Source organism: Chiloscyllium plagiosum, chromosome 4, assembly GCF_004010195.1.
Source record: "Chiloscyllium plagiosum isolate BGI_BamShark_2017 chromosome 4, ASM401019v2, whole genome shotgun sequence".
In the NCBI taxonomy this organism is placed as follows: Eukaryota; Metazoa; Chordata; class Chondrichthyes; order Orectolobiformes; family Hemiscylliidae; genus Chiloscyllium; species Chiloscyllium plagiosum.
In genome coordinates, this window is record NC_057713.1 from 89,346,484 (window position 1) to 89,363,167 (window position 16,684).

At 41.8% G+C, this 16,684-nt stretch overlaps 1 protein-coding gene across 1 annotated transcript in view; it reads left to right on the plus strand.

The window, feature by feature from the left end:
* The window catches only part of LOC122549191 (collagen alpha-1(XXI) chain-like), a 173,905-nt gene that overhangs the window by 44,358 nt on the left and 112,863 nt on the right, over positions 1-16,684 (plus strand). Inside the window, exons 6-7 of the mRNA XM_043688582.1 lie at positions 3,266-3,439; positions 11,757-11,834. Of these exons, the coding sequence (XP_043544517.1) occupies positions 3,266-3,439; positions 11,757-11,834 (252 nt within the window). The remainder of the gene's footprint in view (positions 1-3,265; positions 3,440-11,756; positions 11,835-16,684) is intronic.

Sequence of the window (16,684 nt, forward strand, 5' to 3'; positions counted from 1 at the left end):
CTACTACCCATCCACTCGCCTTCCTTTTTTTACTAGATTGCCATTATCCTTGGTCTCTAGCATCCTAGTACACTCCTATGTGCAAGTAAGGCTCTTTCACTCTCTCCTATACTGTGACACTCTTTAGTTACATCTAGATATGTGCGTATTACTGAATACACCTCTCCAGAATAGTGTATATTCCAGCTCCTTTCATGCTTCTGTCTGGTCTGTTCTTCTCATCTACTGTGCTAACATCAGAGTCATATAACAGAAAATGCTGAATGCAGGATTCTGAAGAAGAACCAGACTGGGTTGAAACAGTATTTCTGTATCTCATCCACAGATGCTGGCAGATCTGCTGAGTTTCTCCAGCATCTTTCTTTGTTTGTTGTAGCTTTCCAACATCCACAGCATTTTGTTTTTATTTTGTCAGGCTCATATCATCAGTTATGCATCATCATTAGCAGATTCATATCCCCTTATATTACAATGACTGTGCTTGAAATGAGCAGCTTCCTCCTACACTGTGTCCCTGTCGTGTCTCATTAGTTTGAACACTCTTGATAGGTTCATGATTCCCCGCTGGCCCTGTCTCCCTCACATCTCTTGCTGGCCTCCAGTGTCTTCAGGCCACACTTGATGGCAGGCATGTTGCTGCTGACTGAGCCAGCTCCCTCCTCTCCCTCCTTGTCCTATCCTCCTCCTCAGATCAGGTGCTTCCACCAGTAAGCACAACCCTCATTTAGCTGAAAGAGGATATGGGAGCTAAAGCCAAAGTTCTTCGCAGTTGACTCTGACAGTAGTTTCCTTGAAAACTAATGACTGGGACAAATGACAGCACAGATTTGATTTGATTTATTATTGTCGCATGTACTGAGTTAAAATGAAAAGGTTTGTTTTGTGTGCTAAACAGACATATCATACCTTATATAAGTACAACAGGGTAATAGAACAGAATGCAGAATATAGTGATACAGCTACAAGAAGATGCAGAGAAAGGTCAACTCTAATGTATGAGAGGTGCGTTCATAAGTCTGATAACAGTGGGGAAGAAGCTGTTATTAAATCTGGTATGTGTTTTCAAACTTTTGTATCTTCTGACTGATGGAAGAGGGTTGAAGAGAGTATTACATGGTTGGGAGAGGTTTTTGATTATGTTGGTTGCTTCCCTGAGGTAGCGAGAAGTATAGATGGAGTCAATGGAAGAAGACTGGTTTTTGTGATGGAATGAGCTGCCTTCACTGCTCTCTGTAATTTCTTGAGGACTTGGAAGAGCAGTTGCCATACTAAACTGTAGTGCATCTGGATAGGATGCTTTCTATGCTGCATCTATAAAAATTGATTAGAGTCTTTGTGGGAATGCCGAATTTGCTTAGCCTTCTGAGGAAGTAGAGGCGTTGGTGTGGTTTCTTGACTGTAGCATTGACATGGATGGACCAAGATAGATTGTTGGTGATACTTACTCCCAGGAACTTGAAACTCTCGAACACCTCAACCTTGGTACCATTGACAGACATTGGCATGTACTCCACTGAGCTTCCTGAAGTCAATGACCAGCTCCTTAATTTTGCAGACATGGAGGGTGAGATTATTGTCTTTACACCAAGCTTTCATCTCTTTCCTGTACTTTGTTTTGTTGTTTGAGATTCAACCCACCACAGTGGTGTCATCAGCAAACTTGTGGATAGAGTTAGAACAGAATTTGGCCTAACAGTTGTGAGTGTATAAGGAGTATAGTTAGGGCCTAGTACGCAGCCTTGCAGGCACGGTGTTTGGAACTTGATGACTTCTGTTGGAATTATGGTACTGAAGGCGGAATTAAAGTCAATAACCTGGAGTCTGATGCAGGTGTCCTTGTGAGTATAGTTAGGGCCTAGTACGCAGCCTTGCAGGCACGGTGTTGATTATTATGGAGGAGGTGTTGTTGCCTGTCCTTACTGGTGATGATCTGCGGGTCAGGAATTCAAGGATCCAGTTGCAGAAGAGGGAGCAGAGTCCTGGGTTTTGGAACTTGATGACTTCTGTTGGAATTATGGTACTGAAGGCGGAATTAAAGTCAATAACCTGGAGTCTGATGCAGGTGTCCTTGTTATCCAGATTTTCCAGGGATAAGTGTCTGCTGTAGATCTATAGTGATGCTCGGTGAATTATAATGGATCAAGGCAATCTGGGAGGCTGGAGTGGATGCGTGCCATTACTAACCTCTCAAAGCACTTCATAATGATGGATGTCAGAGCCACCGGGGATAGTTATTAAGGCATACTATCTGATTTTCCTTTAGCACTGGGATGATAATGGTCTTTTGAAACAGGTGGGAACCTCACATTGTAGTAAGGTGAGGTTAAGGATGTCTGCAAGTACTCTGGCCAACTTGTCAAGTAGGATCGAGCTGAGGACTTCATCTGGGCCAGTCACTTTCCATGTGTTCACGTTCAAGAAGGCCGATCAGACACCTGTGGCGGTGACTGTGGGTACAGGTGCACCTGAGGCTGTCGGGGAAGGTGACATACTTTCACTGACCTTATGTTCAAAATGAGCATAGAATGTATTGAGCTCACTCAATACATTCTATGCTTTGCGAAGATGGTCATCTTTGCACCATCTTCTGTAGGTGGTGAAAGTAAAAATAAAAGCCTTTCCAGAAAACGCTATCACCTTGACAGCTGACTCCAAACTCCACACTCTGCCATTTGCTGCAGGCGTTTTTTTCCTGCTCTTGTTCACCCACGAAGTACTTGTGGCCATTAACTAGTGCATTAAGATAAATATAATTTTTTGTGAAATTATGAAAAATCTGAATGATCAGAATATTGTCTTTCAAGTCTCTACTCCCATAACAAAATGGAACAAGGTAAAGAGAGTAGTAGGAGCATGGAACACATTGCCTACAACAGTAATAGACTCGCCAACTTTAAGGGCATTTAAATAGTCATTGGATAAGCATATGGACAAGAATGGAATAAGGTAGATTAGGTGGGCTTCAGATTGGTTTCATAGGTTGGTGCAACATCGAGGGCCGAAGGGCCTGTACTGCGCTGTTATGTGCTATGTAAATCATTGGAAGGGGAGGGAAGGGAAATGGCGGGGGAAGAAGATCTTTTCTTAGGGCGTATTGGAGGACAATCAAGAGCAATTGATGTAGCATTGCACAGTGTAGGAAATAACTATGCAGCTCTGAAGCCCAACTCAGACCTGACAGTAAACACATAAAAGAGTGATAGATTACTGAAAGAGTATCACCAATTTCAAAATAACTTAAATATGCTTTTATTTCATTCAATAGGAATTGTTTGATGAAGACTGGCATCAGTTAAAGTTACTGGTAATAGAAGTGGAGGTCACCTGTTTTTTGGATGACGTAAAGATTCAGAGCAGAAACCTTGAGCAAGTCATTCCTATATTTATAAATGGGAAAACCCAGGTGGCCAAACATGTGAAAAGAGAGACGTCTATACCTGTAAGTAAAAGATATAAGTGCTCCTTACATGACTACATGAACTTAGTAGAGGTTTTCTTTTCAGACACGATTGTCTTCATGTGTTTTAGAAACAGTTCTTTTCATTATTTAAGAGAATTATGTATATAAACACAGTTGCGCAGTATATTTTGTCAAGGAGGATTAGAACACTTTGAGTTCTTATTTGGATTACTTGTTTTACCAATAGTTGCTTAGTAATACAGAACTTGAGGATTACTGTTTAAAAGGGTATATTGGTGAACATTTTCATAGAGTCATAAATCTTGCAATCATCAGAGAAGAATCTCAAGAATTCCAAATCTTAAAGTGAACAACTTTATGCTACAGGAGAAAGAAGGTTGGCAAGTGAACTCAAATTAGTACAGGCAGTGCAATAGCAAACAAAGAACAGTTAACTGCCAAGTTTTTGTTTAAATTCAAACGAAGGCAAGTTGACTCTGATTGGTTTTTGAATTGCCAAGAGGAATGCACCAGGGAATGACAATCCCTCAAGATTTTGTTGAAAATGTTTTAATGCATGGCCATGTTCTTTCTGTGTGCATAGGGCAGGGTTCTGCATCTGAATATATATGGCTTTTACTATGTGTAAGGGAACCACGCTGCAATCTTGACTGCTAGTCATAAATTGATTGTTAGTGTAATTCTGAACACAATCAGTATTATTTAGCAAGTATTACCCAATTGCAGAATCACATTTAATGTTGGACAATATGTTCTGAGTTTTGCTCATACAGGTTAATTGAGCATGGTCAATACTGTGCCTGGTGTCATCAGTTGAATGGACATGCTGCTAAATATGACCTTCCAGTTGAGACATATGGTTGATATCGCACTAGGACTGAAATTCATTTACTACATTAATCATTTGTGCGGTAGGGAGAGAATACTTTTGGTTTGATGATAGCTTCCTGTTAGTGGCGAGCACTATTTGCTCTGTTACTTAATGGTAGCAACTTGAAACAGAGTCGAAAAGGGTGGCACTGGGAAAGCACAGCAGGTCAGGCAGCATCCAAGGAGCAGGAGAATCGACGTTTCAGGCAGAAGCTCTTCATCAAGAATGTCGACTCTCCTGTTCTTTGGATGTTGCCTTATCTGCTGTGCTTTTCAAGCGCCACCCTTTGTGACTGACTCTCCAGCCTCTGCAGTCCTCACTTTCTCCCAGAAACATGAAACAGTTTCACCTATTGCTCAAATTGTTGAGACATCTTGCCCTTTTGGTAGAATGTGCTTTTTTCAACCAGAAATAGTGCCCTTAGGCCTATTGATGAATTTGTGGGATGCACAATAACCAATGATCTGATTGAAACAGCAGATTAGCATGATGCGCTCTATTTCGGTGTCAGGATTGAATAGTGAGCAAATGACATGTGCCCTTTTTAATGTGGTTGTTGCTGAGACCAATCTTATAGAGTATGGAAATGGAAGAATCTCATTGTATAAGTTGTCTCATGAAGATCGTTTTACAGTAGGCAGTAGCAGGAACCCAAGGTCCTTCAGTTGAATTTTACAGAAAGAGAGCTTGTTAGATTACTCCATTTTTTTGAACATAGAATGAAGCTCATTATGGTGTCGTAGGAAATACTTAAATGCAGCTGTTTATTCAAATAGGACAATAGACAATATGGAAAAAGTAGGAGGTTAGGGGTCATTCCATTGAAGTTAAGTTTCTCATGGACAGAATTATACAAATAACTAATTTAAACTAAGAAGGTACGGATCTTGGAGCGGGGGCTGACGGTCCCTGATCTGGAAAGAAAGGGAGTGCTGGATATGCTCCTTCTGCCTGAGCATTTACCTGCTGGAGTCACCAAAATAGAGGCTGTGTAGGAAGTGGCCCTTTATTGTCCAGTAATTGTCCAGTTAAGGTAGTTCGTTGGGGGCAGCTACCACTAGCCCCATTAAAATGTTTTTGGGGCAAATGGGAAAATCATGGGGAATTTTGCAGGCACTTTGTTATCTTTTACATTGTAATCAACTTCTAAACTGGTAGAGAAACATTTGTTACCTCTAACGAGCACTGAGAGAGTCTACTTTCTGACACGCCACAACAGAACCGTTGTGTAAAATGATCACCCATGTTTGTATTTGGTCTTTATTTGTCAAAATTGGAAATGACTTTCATGAGAGAACAGCAGACTTGTAACATTTTTCTTTGAATCTTTTCTATTTCTCATCAATGGTTCTGTGCTTCACCATAATGTTTTGGTTTCCATGAGACTGATATCAATCAAAGGCAATGGAGAACTTATTGGACTGTGTGTATCTTCCTTCCTTATTCCTGAGGTTTTTCTTTGTTTCCTCTGAAGTGCGCTATGTGCTATGGATTAGATTTTTCAAGATGTGATTTCAATCAAGATTTGAGTCAGTAGCTTCATATCTCTCTTGGCCAGACCAATGTGAGCATCATAAATGGAACAGATTCATTGAGACCGAGATGATGTGTTCTGTGCCTGATGATTTGCCGACTCTATATGTAGACAAGCAGAAGGCTGGAAGTACACAGCAAGCTGGGCAACATCAGGAAGTGGAGAAGTCAATGTTTTGAGTATAACCCTTCTTCAGGACTGGTGTGGGCGTGAGGGGAGCTGCAGATAAAGAGGGAGTGGGGGAGAGTTTTGGGTGGGGAGAGGGGCAGAATGGTGAGGTAGTGATAGGTGAGCACAGATGGTGGGTACGACCAGGTTGGTCGATGGGAGGAACGAATCCGGTTGGTGGCTGGAAGGAAGGGTCAGTAAGTGGAATGGAAGGGAGGAGGATGGGCTGGAAAGGAAGTCAGGGGATGGGAGGGGAGGTTATTTGAAATTGGAGAAGTCAATGTTGAGTCCTCCAGGCTGTAGGCTGTAGGTTTAGAAACAGTGTCCTTAACTCGTCAATTGCATTACAGCAAATTCGTGTTAACGAAACATGCGTTATTACAGAATGACCTGTACAGCAGGTAATTGATGTAGTTTGCATGAATAGAAAAGGAGTTGTCAATGAATCTCTAGGGCTTGTGATTATTCTAGAATTAGATAATATAGGTCATTGGTTATTTCCCTACAAGCCAATCTTTTATTAATTTTGAAATGATTTATATACCCATTATGGTCTTATTCTCCACAACCACTTGATGAAGGAGCAGCACTTTGAAAGCTAGTGCTTCTAAATAAACTTGTTGGACCATAGCCTGATGTTGTGTGATTTTTAACTTTGTCCATCCTAGTCAAACTCTGGCACCTCCAGGTCATTATTTGTTGGTGAGGTTAAAATGCAAGAATGCTCTTGGGAGACTAAAGTTACCTTCTTTAGCGACATTTTTGAACAAAGAACAGACGTAAGTAGAGCACCTACAATATTTATGTCCGGAAAATAGCAAAATGATTGCTGATTTGGAAGCAGGGATTTATATGACTTGATCAAACAAACCATACAATTCAATCTCCATACACCCGCTCACACTAGGTCATCAATGTGTGCTTAAACTTCCATTACTTTTCTTCACAAAGGAGTAAAAACATTGAAGGAGGATGATGTAAACAGCGTCAGACCAGATCTTTACGTTGACATACAGCCACCATAAATGTGCTTTTTTTAAGTGTAATCACAAAATCACTCTAAACAGAGCATGTACATTTGGGGGAAAAACTAGTGCTGGCTCTGTAGAAATTATTACTGGTTAGGGCATGACTACGACACTTGCAGATAGCACAAAGATAGGTGTAGGGGCAGTGGTGCTGAGGAAACAGAAGGACTTGGACATTACTAGGCAAGTGGGCAAAGAACTGGCAGATGGAATACATTGTGGTCAAGTGTGAGGTTATGCACTTTGGTAGGAAGAATAGAAGCATAACCTTTCCCCATCTAGAAAATAATCTTTGGAAATCTGAAGCACAAAGGGACTTGAGAGTCCTAGTTCGGAATTCTCTTAAGGTTAACATGCAGGTTCAATGGGTAGTCAGGCAGCCAAATAATGCCATTTATTTCAGGAGAGCTAGAGTACAAGACCAAAGGTGTACTGCTGAGGCCTTATAAGACTCAGGTATATAAGGATACAAGGAATATTGTGAGCAGTTTTGGAGTGGTTGAGGACTCTCGATAGAGTTTAAAGTGATGAAGTCGGGGTGGGGAGGAAGGGAGTCTAATTGAAACTTACAGAATACTGAGACGCCTGGATAGAGTAGACCTGGAGAATATATTTTCATTAGTAGGAGAGAGCAGGACACAAATGCACAGCATCAGACTGAAGGGACAATTCTTTAGAACTAGATGAGGAGGAATTTCTTCGGCCAGAGGCTGGCTAATCTGTGGAACTCATCGCCACAGAAGGTTGTGGAGGGCAAGTCATTGAGTGTATTGATGACAGATTTAGGTAGGTTTTTGATCAGTAAGGGGATCAAGGGTTGTGGGGAGAAGGCAAGAGAATGGCGTTGAGAAACGTATCAGGCATGATTGAAAGGTGAAGAAAACTCGATGAGTCAAATGGCCTAATTCTGATCTTAAGTCTTCTGGTCTTACAGTATTTCTGTTTTGGACATGTGACACAGAACTTATCAATGTTTCTCTGTGATTATTGAGTGTAAAAGTCAAGTACAGTGGCAGACTGCAGCCTGGCTGCTGAGATTTTGCCAGCTCTGGACCTCCTTGGACCCTGCATAGTGTCATGCCAGGACCCTGCACATGAATCAGTGAGATCCTGCCTGGTGTTGCCAGCTTTAGGCTTGCAAACCCACTCTCCACACTCCATCCAAAACCTCCCCCAATTATAGGCACTTTATTAATGGCCAACAGCAATGTTTTCTCCTCTTATTTCATAAGAGCTTACTGCTGTTTCAGTCAACTGGCTTTTCTCATATACTAGAGTAGTCAGCAAGGTTTTCCTTGTTTGTGCAATTCCTGTTGTTTACTGTTTAATTGTGACTGATTTAATGTTGCTGGCAGTCACATCGCTACATCCACTCTGAGAGGCACAGCTTCTTGGTCCTCCTCCTCGTGCAGAGGCCGAACCTGTAGGAGTACATTCTCTTCGTAACATGTAGCTAATAATTTAACTGTGAATTGTTCCTTCATGGTTATTTTCTTAATATGCTCTCAATATGACTCTGTATAAAGTTGTCAATTTTTTTAAAGAAAATAGACAGTTCGTAAGTAAATAATGGTATACAAATAAATAATGGTACTTTACTTCATCATAATGTCCCATAAGCAGGCAATGTCTTTTGGCTCTTGACTTGTCTTTCCAGTAGATTCAGGAGCCAATGATATGGTGTTCTGTTCATTGGAAAGGGTGATTTAAAACACAATTGTGACCCACACAACCATGTCAGAAGTTAATTATGCAAACACCATGTTGTGAAGTAGATTAGAATAATGTCCTGTTTCCTCGTGGATCAGAGGCTGGAGCCAGACAAGAGTAATACAACAATAATTCTCCCCACTGTGCTGCTTGTAAAGGAGCTAAGTGAGTTTGGAAAGACCAAGTGTTCTTATTGCTAAGAATGTGTCCATAATGTAAACTGTTCCAAAATCAGTCTTCACTGGTTGGATTATATAAATAGCTTGAGTGGGAAGTGGCAGTGCCAAATTTGTGAGGCACGGAATACTGTTATGGAGTTGATGTTTAATAATTAAAAATAATGGCACTTCACATTCAGAAATAAAATAATTTTGATATGGGAGTGGATCAGAGTGCAAGAACTTTAAAAATGTTCCAGATTCAAAAACACTTATGACTCAGGTAAGTGAATATTCTCCACCTATTGCAGCAATTAGCATAAACTAATGATATTTGTGTAATTGTAATATATGAGCGTATATGACATCTCAGGAAGCCTTCAGAATGTTATTTGTTTATTCACATCATGGGGGTGTTGCTGGCTGGGCCATCATGTGTCACCACTCTCTAAATGCTATCAAGAAGGTGGTGATTGTGAGCTCATATCTTGAACTGCTGCAGTCAATGTGATATAGATACATCCAGAGTGCTGTTCGGGAAGGGTTTCTAGGATTTGGATCCCAGGTTTCTTCTTTACTTACAGTGATTCAAGAGACAGCTTGCCACTACCTTCTCAAGGGCACTTTAGGATGGGAAATAATTGTTAGCCTTGCCAGTGATACCCACATCCTATGAATCTTTTTTTTTTAAATGATACTTAAGTTGACATTGTAAAATCCTTTTAAATGTTAGCTGCAATCACCTGGTTTTGCACTAAGTTGGATAAAATCAAAAATCACATGACACCAGGTTATAGTCCAACAGGTTTATTTGAAATTACAAGCTTTCAGAGTGCTGCTTCTTCGTCAGGTAGCTAGTGGGGCAGGTTACGTAGGACACAGAATTTATAAGAAAAAGATCAAAGTATCAAACATCTGATGCGATGTATTAGACAAACCTAGATGACTGTTAAGTCTGTAATCACTTAGAATGGTGATGCAGGTTTTGGTTGATTAGTATGTAAATCCCAGAATTTACTGCCCTGAGATAATTTAAGGTTTTATCAGTATATAAGAAAAAGGTGACATCTCAGCTCAGAAAATGCATTAAAGGTGTGAGGCTAGAGTCTGTCTTGTCCCATCTGTTCAGATGCGGAGGAATGCAGCAGACATCTTAAGTGTTGAAGGATGCCCTCATAAGAATGGGATACAATGCTCAACTCATTAGATCCAGTTCCAATATGCCACAGCAAGGAACTGTCATGACCTTCTCAGGAGACAGACACAGGATACAACCAATAGGGTACCTTTCATCATCCACTACATCCCAGGAGCAGAGAAACTATGGCATGTTCTTCACAGCCTGCAACACATTATCAATGAGGATGAGCACCTCGCTAAGATCTTCCCTACGCCTCCCCTTCTTGCCTTTAAACAACTGGCAAACCTTAAACATACCATTGCTCGCAGTAAACTATCCAGCCTTCAGGACAACATCAACCTAAACACCACACAACCCTGTCATTGGCAACCACTGTAAGATGTGTCAGATCATTGACATGGATACTACCATTCCACATCGGGACATCCCATCTGGTTTCCAGCATCTGCAGTCATTGTTTTTACCTCAACCATAACACCACACAACCCTGTCATTGGCAACCACTGTAAGATGTGTCAGATCATTGACATGGATACTACCATTTCACATCGGGACATCACCCACCATGTATGCGGCAGGTACTCGTGTGACTTGGCCAGCATTGTCTCTCTTGAATAAGATACTCCAAGGCATATAAGATATTCCAAGACATGGTGTATTGGCGAGACCATGCAGACGCTACGACAACACTTGAATGGACACCGCGCAACGATCGCCAGACAGGGATGTTCTCTCCCTGTCGGGGAAGACTTCAGCAGCCAAAGACATTTGGCCTCGGATCTTCGGGTGACCATCCTCCAAGGTGAACTTTGGGATAGACGACAATGCAGAATCGCTGAGCAGAGACTGATAGCCAAGCTCAGTATCCATGAGGACAGTCTCAACCAGGATCTTGGGTTCATGTCATACTACAGGTGACCCCACCACACTATACACTCACACACACACTCACACTCACATACAAGCACACATACACACACAAGCACATATATACAGACATATACACACACTCTCACACAAACACACTCACACACCCACCCACTGTCACAGAGAAATACTTCATCACTAACTTACACACTCTCTCAAGCGTGCACACAAACACACACACGTCCTTCTCCCTCACACACACACAAACACACACACGGGGTGAATTTAAATTTGCGGATTTGAGTTTGCAGATACATTATACTTTGTTCAAAAAGCACACAATCTATCGACAGTCAGTCAATGTGACAATTTTAAATTCCTACTTTGGAAATAACAACAGTGTGATTCCAGGTTGGGGACAAAACAGACTCTAACTTCACACCTTTAATGCATTGTCTGAGCTGGGCTGTCTCCTTATATTTATCTTACAAATACTGATAAAACCTTAAATTATCTTGGGGCAGTAAATTCTGGGATTTGCATATTAATCAATCAAAACCTGCCTCACAATTCTGAGTGATTACATCTAGGTTTGTCTAATATATTGCATCAGTTTTATGACACTGATCGTTTATAAATTCTGTGTTCTATGTATCTTTCCCCACAATCTACCTGATGAAGGAGCAGTGCTCCAAAAGCTTGTACTTTCAAATAAACCTATTGGATTATAACCTAGTGTCCACCCGAGTCCTACACCGGCACCTCCACGTCATAAGTTAGATAACAGAAACCATTTATGCAGTGACCGTTTACTTCGTTTTCTTTATGACTGATACTTCCTTTATTTTCATTAATTAGTTAGAAATACAGAAGCTTCGACTCTACTGTGATCCACAGCAAAGTGATCGGGAAACTGCCTGTGAAATCCCTTCAGTGGTGAGTAATTTAGATAATTAGCCATAACCCACAAAGGACCACACGAGAGAAAACCATATACAGTATATGCTTATTTGGCTTGAGGGACACAAGTCTGCAAGCATGAGGCAAGTCGAGGAGACAGACCTCCATGAATCAGGTCTGGGACTGAACTAATACTTTTGCCATCATTCTGCATCATATTGTAGCTATCTGGTCAACTGAGCTAATCAAACCCCTGCTGTGATGAACAAAATAGTCCACTTAACGTCTCAGCCTGGGAAACTCTTTTAATTTGTACATAATATTTGCATGTTGAGTATATTCCACGAATATTTAACTCTACAATTTATAAATCATTTTCCAATTTAAAAAACTGCATACAACTGTGCTGTGATTGACACAATCTCTGTAACATCTCTTTTACTAACAGGTATCTTCTCAGTATCTCCATTTGTGTTTTTTTAATATAAAATATGAATTCCCTGACATCAAGGATTATGCCCGCTTGCCTTTTCTGGATGTTGTTCCTTGTTTTTTTTTGGCCAAGCAGCAACATCAAAAACAGTATTATTTTGCTTGCTCATATCCAGACACTGAGCTTTTGCCAATTCTCCTTAATGCTTCTGGAGTGAGAATGATTAGATTAGATTAGATTAGATTACTTACAGTATGGAAACAGGCCTTCGGCCCAACAAGTCCACACCGACCCGCCGAAGCGCAACCCACCCAGACCTATTCCCCTACATTTACCCCTTCACCTAACATTATGGGCAATTTAGCATAGCCAATTCACCTAACCTGCACATTTTTGGATTGTGGAAGGAAACCGGAGCACCCGGAGGAAACCCATGCAGACAGGGGGAGAATGTGCAAACTCCACACAGACAGTCGCCCGAGGCTGGAATTGAGCCCGGGTACTCTGACGCTGTGAGGCAGCAGTGCTAACCACTGTGCCACCGTGCCGTCCCAAAATGATAGATGGTATCTAGATCTATGTGTTTGTTTATGGCGTTGTGGTTGGAGTGCCAGGAATTCTCTGGCATGTCTTTGCTTAGCCTGTCCCAGGATAGATGTGTTGTCCCAGTCGAATTGGTGGGCTCTTTTCATCTATATTCTCCTGTATTCTTTGACAGTCCCCTATGCTCAGGGAAAATTTGTTCAAACAGCAGATGAATGTAAATATAAACTTTTAAATATTTTTTCATACATTTGCTGAGTGATAAATTGCCAACAAATTTGTAATAATACTAAAAGCAAATTACTGCAGATGCTGGAATCTGAAACCAAAAAGAAAATACTGGAAAATCTCAGCAGGTCTGGCAGCATCTGTAAGGAGAGAAAAGAGCTGACGTCTCGAGTCTAACTGACCCTTTGTCAAAGCTAGATAGACTGGAGAGTTGGGTGGAGAAGTGGCAGATGGAGTTTAATCTGGGCAAATGTGAGCTGATGCATTTTGGGAAGTCTAATTCTAGAGTGAACTATACTGTAAAACGAAGAGCCTTGGGAAAAGTTGATGAGCAGAGAGATCTGGAAGTTCAAATCCACTGTCGCCTGAAGGTGGCTGCACAGGTGGATAGAGTGGTCAAGAAGGTATATGGTATGCTTGCCTCCATTGGATGTGTACAGTTCCAAAAGGATGTAGACACTTTGGAGAGGGTGCAGAGAAGGTTTACGAGGAATGTTGTATGGAAGGTGCTAGCTATGAAGAGAGGTTGAGTAGGTTAGGATTGTTTTCATTAGAAAAAAGGAGATTGGGAGGGACCTGATTGTGGTCTACAAAATCATGAAGGGTTTAGATAGAGTGGATAGAGATAAGCTTTTTCCCAGTGTGCGGGATTCAATAACAAGAGGTCATGTGTTCAAGCTGAGAGGAGAAACATTTAAGGGGGATACACGCGGAAAGTACTTTACACAGAGGGTGGTAAGTGCCTGGAACATGTTGCCAGCAGCAGTAGGAGAGGCAGGCACAGTAGGTTCATTTAAGGTGCGTCTGGACAGATGCATGAGTAGGTGGGGAGCAGAGGAATACAGATCCTTAGAAATTGGCCGATAGGTTTAGACAGTGGATTTGGATCGGCACAGGCTTGGAGGGCTGAAGGGCCTGTTCATGGGCTGTAAATTTTCTTTGTTTCTTTTTCATCACTATCTTAAAACTAACAGAATTGTCGTTACTGGCCCCAAAGTGCTCCCTCACTGACACCTCAGCTGCTTGCCCTGCCTTATTTCCCAAGTGTAGGTCAATTTTTGCACCTTCTCTAGTGGGTACAGCCATGTACTGAATCAGAAACTTTTCTTGTACAGCCTTAACAAATTCCTCACCATCTAAACCTTTAAAACTATGGCATTTCCAGTCTCTGTTTGGAAAGTTAAAATCCCCTACCATAACCACCCTATTATTCTTACAGATGACTGAGATCTTCTTACAAATTTGTTTCTCAATTTCCTGCTGACTACTGGGGGGTCTATACTACAATTGCAATAAGGTGATCATCCCTTTCTTATTTCTCAGTTCCACCCAAAAAACTTCCCTGGATGTTTTTCGGGGAATATCCTCCCTCAGTACAGCTGTAATGCTATCCCTTATAAAAACGCCACTTCCCCTCCTCTCTTGTCTCCCTTTCTATTCTTCCTGTAGCATTTGTATCCTGGAACATTAAGCTGCCAGTCCTGTCCTTCCCTGAGCCATTTTTCTGTAATTGCTATGATATCCCAGTCCCATGTTCCTAACCATGCCCTGAGTTTGTGTGCCTTCCCTGTTAGGCCTCTTGTATTGTAGTAAATGCAGTTTAATTTATAGTCCTACCTTGTCTCTGCTTTGTTCCTACTTGCCCTGGCAGTTTGACTTCTTCCCTTTGCCAAGTGTACCAGTCTCAGATTGATCTCTTTCCTCACTATCTCCCTGGTTTCCAACCTGTCCCCTCCACCCCCCTCCCCACCACTACCACCACTAAACCTTACTAGTTTAAATCCTCCTGAGCAGCTCTAGCAAATCTCCCTGGCAGTATATTAGTCCCCTTCCAATACAGGCACAATCCATCCTTCTCATACAGGTCCCTTCTACCCCAGAAGAGATTCCAATTATCTAAAATTATGAACCCTTCTCCCCTCACCAGCTGCTTAGCCATTTATTCATCTGCTCTATCTTCCTATTCCTATCGTCACTCGCTCATGGCAGCGAGAGTAATCCAGATATTACTACGCTCAAGGACCTACTTTCTAACTTTCTGCCTAACGTCTATATTCTCCCTTCAGAATCTCATCCTTTCTCCTCCCTATGTGTACAACAACAGTTTGCTGGTACCTCTCCCCTTTGAGAACATTCTGCAGCCTCTCTGAGATAGCCTTGATCCTGGCACCAGGAAGGCAACACACCATTCTGATTTCTTGCTGCCGTCCACAGAAACGTCTGTCTGTGCCTCTGATTGGAGAGTCCCTTATCACAATCGATCGCTTGGAACCTGATGTACCACTCATTACGTTAGAGCAAGTCTCAATACCAGAAACTTGGCTGTTTGTGCTACACTCCCCTGAGAGTCTGTCACCCCCTACATTTTCCATAACAGCATACTTGATTGAGATGGAGGTAGCACTACCTGCCTCCCTCTCCTACATTTCGAGGTAGCCTATCTACTTGATTGTATCTATGGTTTTTCTCCCTATAACTGCCATCCATTACACCCCTGAGCTCCTGTAAATTCCTCATTGTCTCTAACTGCCGCTCTAACTGATCTATATGACCAGATAGGATTCGCAACCAAATACACTCTCTGCAGGCATAATCATTAGGAACATGGAAACTCTCCTTAATCTCCCACATCCGACAGGAAGAGCACATCACTCTACTAAAGGCCATCTTTGACCTTAACAATCTGCAGACCCCAGAAAATAGCAGAGTGTTACTGCTCTAAAAAGCACGAGAATAATAGAATGTAGGAAAAATAGATGGTGACACCTTGAAAAATGTCCATATTACAGAGGACGAAGTGTTTGATATCTTTAAATGCATAAAAGTGGAGAAATCCCCAGGACCTGATCAGATGTACCCGAGAACTCTGTGGGAAGCTAGAGAAGTGATTGCTGGGTGTCTTACTGAGATATTTGTATCATCGATAGTCACAGTTGAGGGGCCAGAAGACTGGAGGTTTGGCAAACATGGTGCCGGTGTTTAAGACAGGTGGTAAGGACAAGCCAGGAAACTATAGACCAGTGAGCCTGACAAGTTGTTGGAGGGCATCCTAAGGATGTACATGCATTTGGAAAGGCAAGGACTTATTAGGGATAGTCAACATGGCTTTATGCGTGGGAAATCATGTCTCACAAACTTGATGGAGTTTTTTGAAGAAGTAACAAAGAGGATTGATGAGGGCAGAGCAGTAGATGTGGTCTATGTGGACTTCAGTAAGGTGTTCGACAAGGTTCCCCATGGGAGACTGAATAGCAAGGTTACATCTCATGGAATACAGGGAAAACTCGCCATTTGGATACAGAACTGGCTCAAAGGTAGAAGACAGAGGGTAGTGGTGGAAGGTTGTTTTTCAGACTGGAGGCTTGTGACCAGTGGAGTGCCATAAGTTTTGGTGTTGGGGTCCACTACTTTTCATCATTTATATAAATGATTTGGAGGAGAGCATTAGAGGTATAGTTAGTAAGTTTGCTGATGACACCAAAATTGGAGATGTAGTGCACAGCGAAGAAGGTTACCTCAGATTACAATGGGATCTTTATGTGATGGGCCAATGGGCTGAGAAGTGGAAGATGGAGTTTAATTTAGATAAATGTGAAGTGCTGCATTTTGGGAAAGCAAATCTTAGCAGGACTTATACACTTAATGGTAAGGTCCTAGGGAATGTTGCTGAACAAAGAGACCT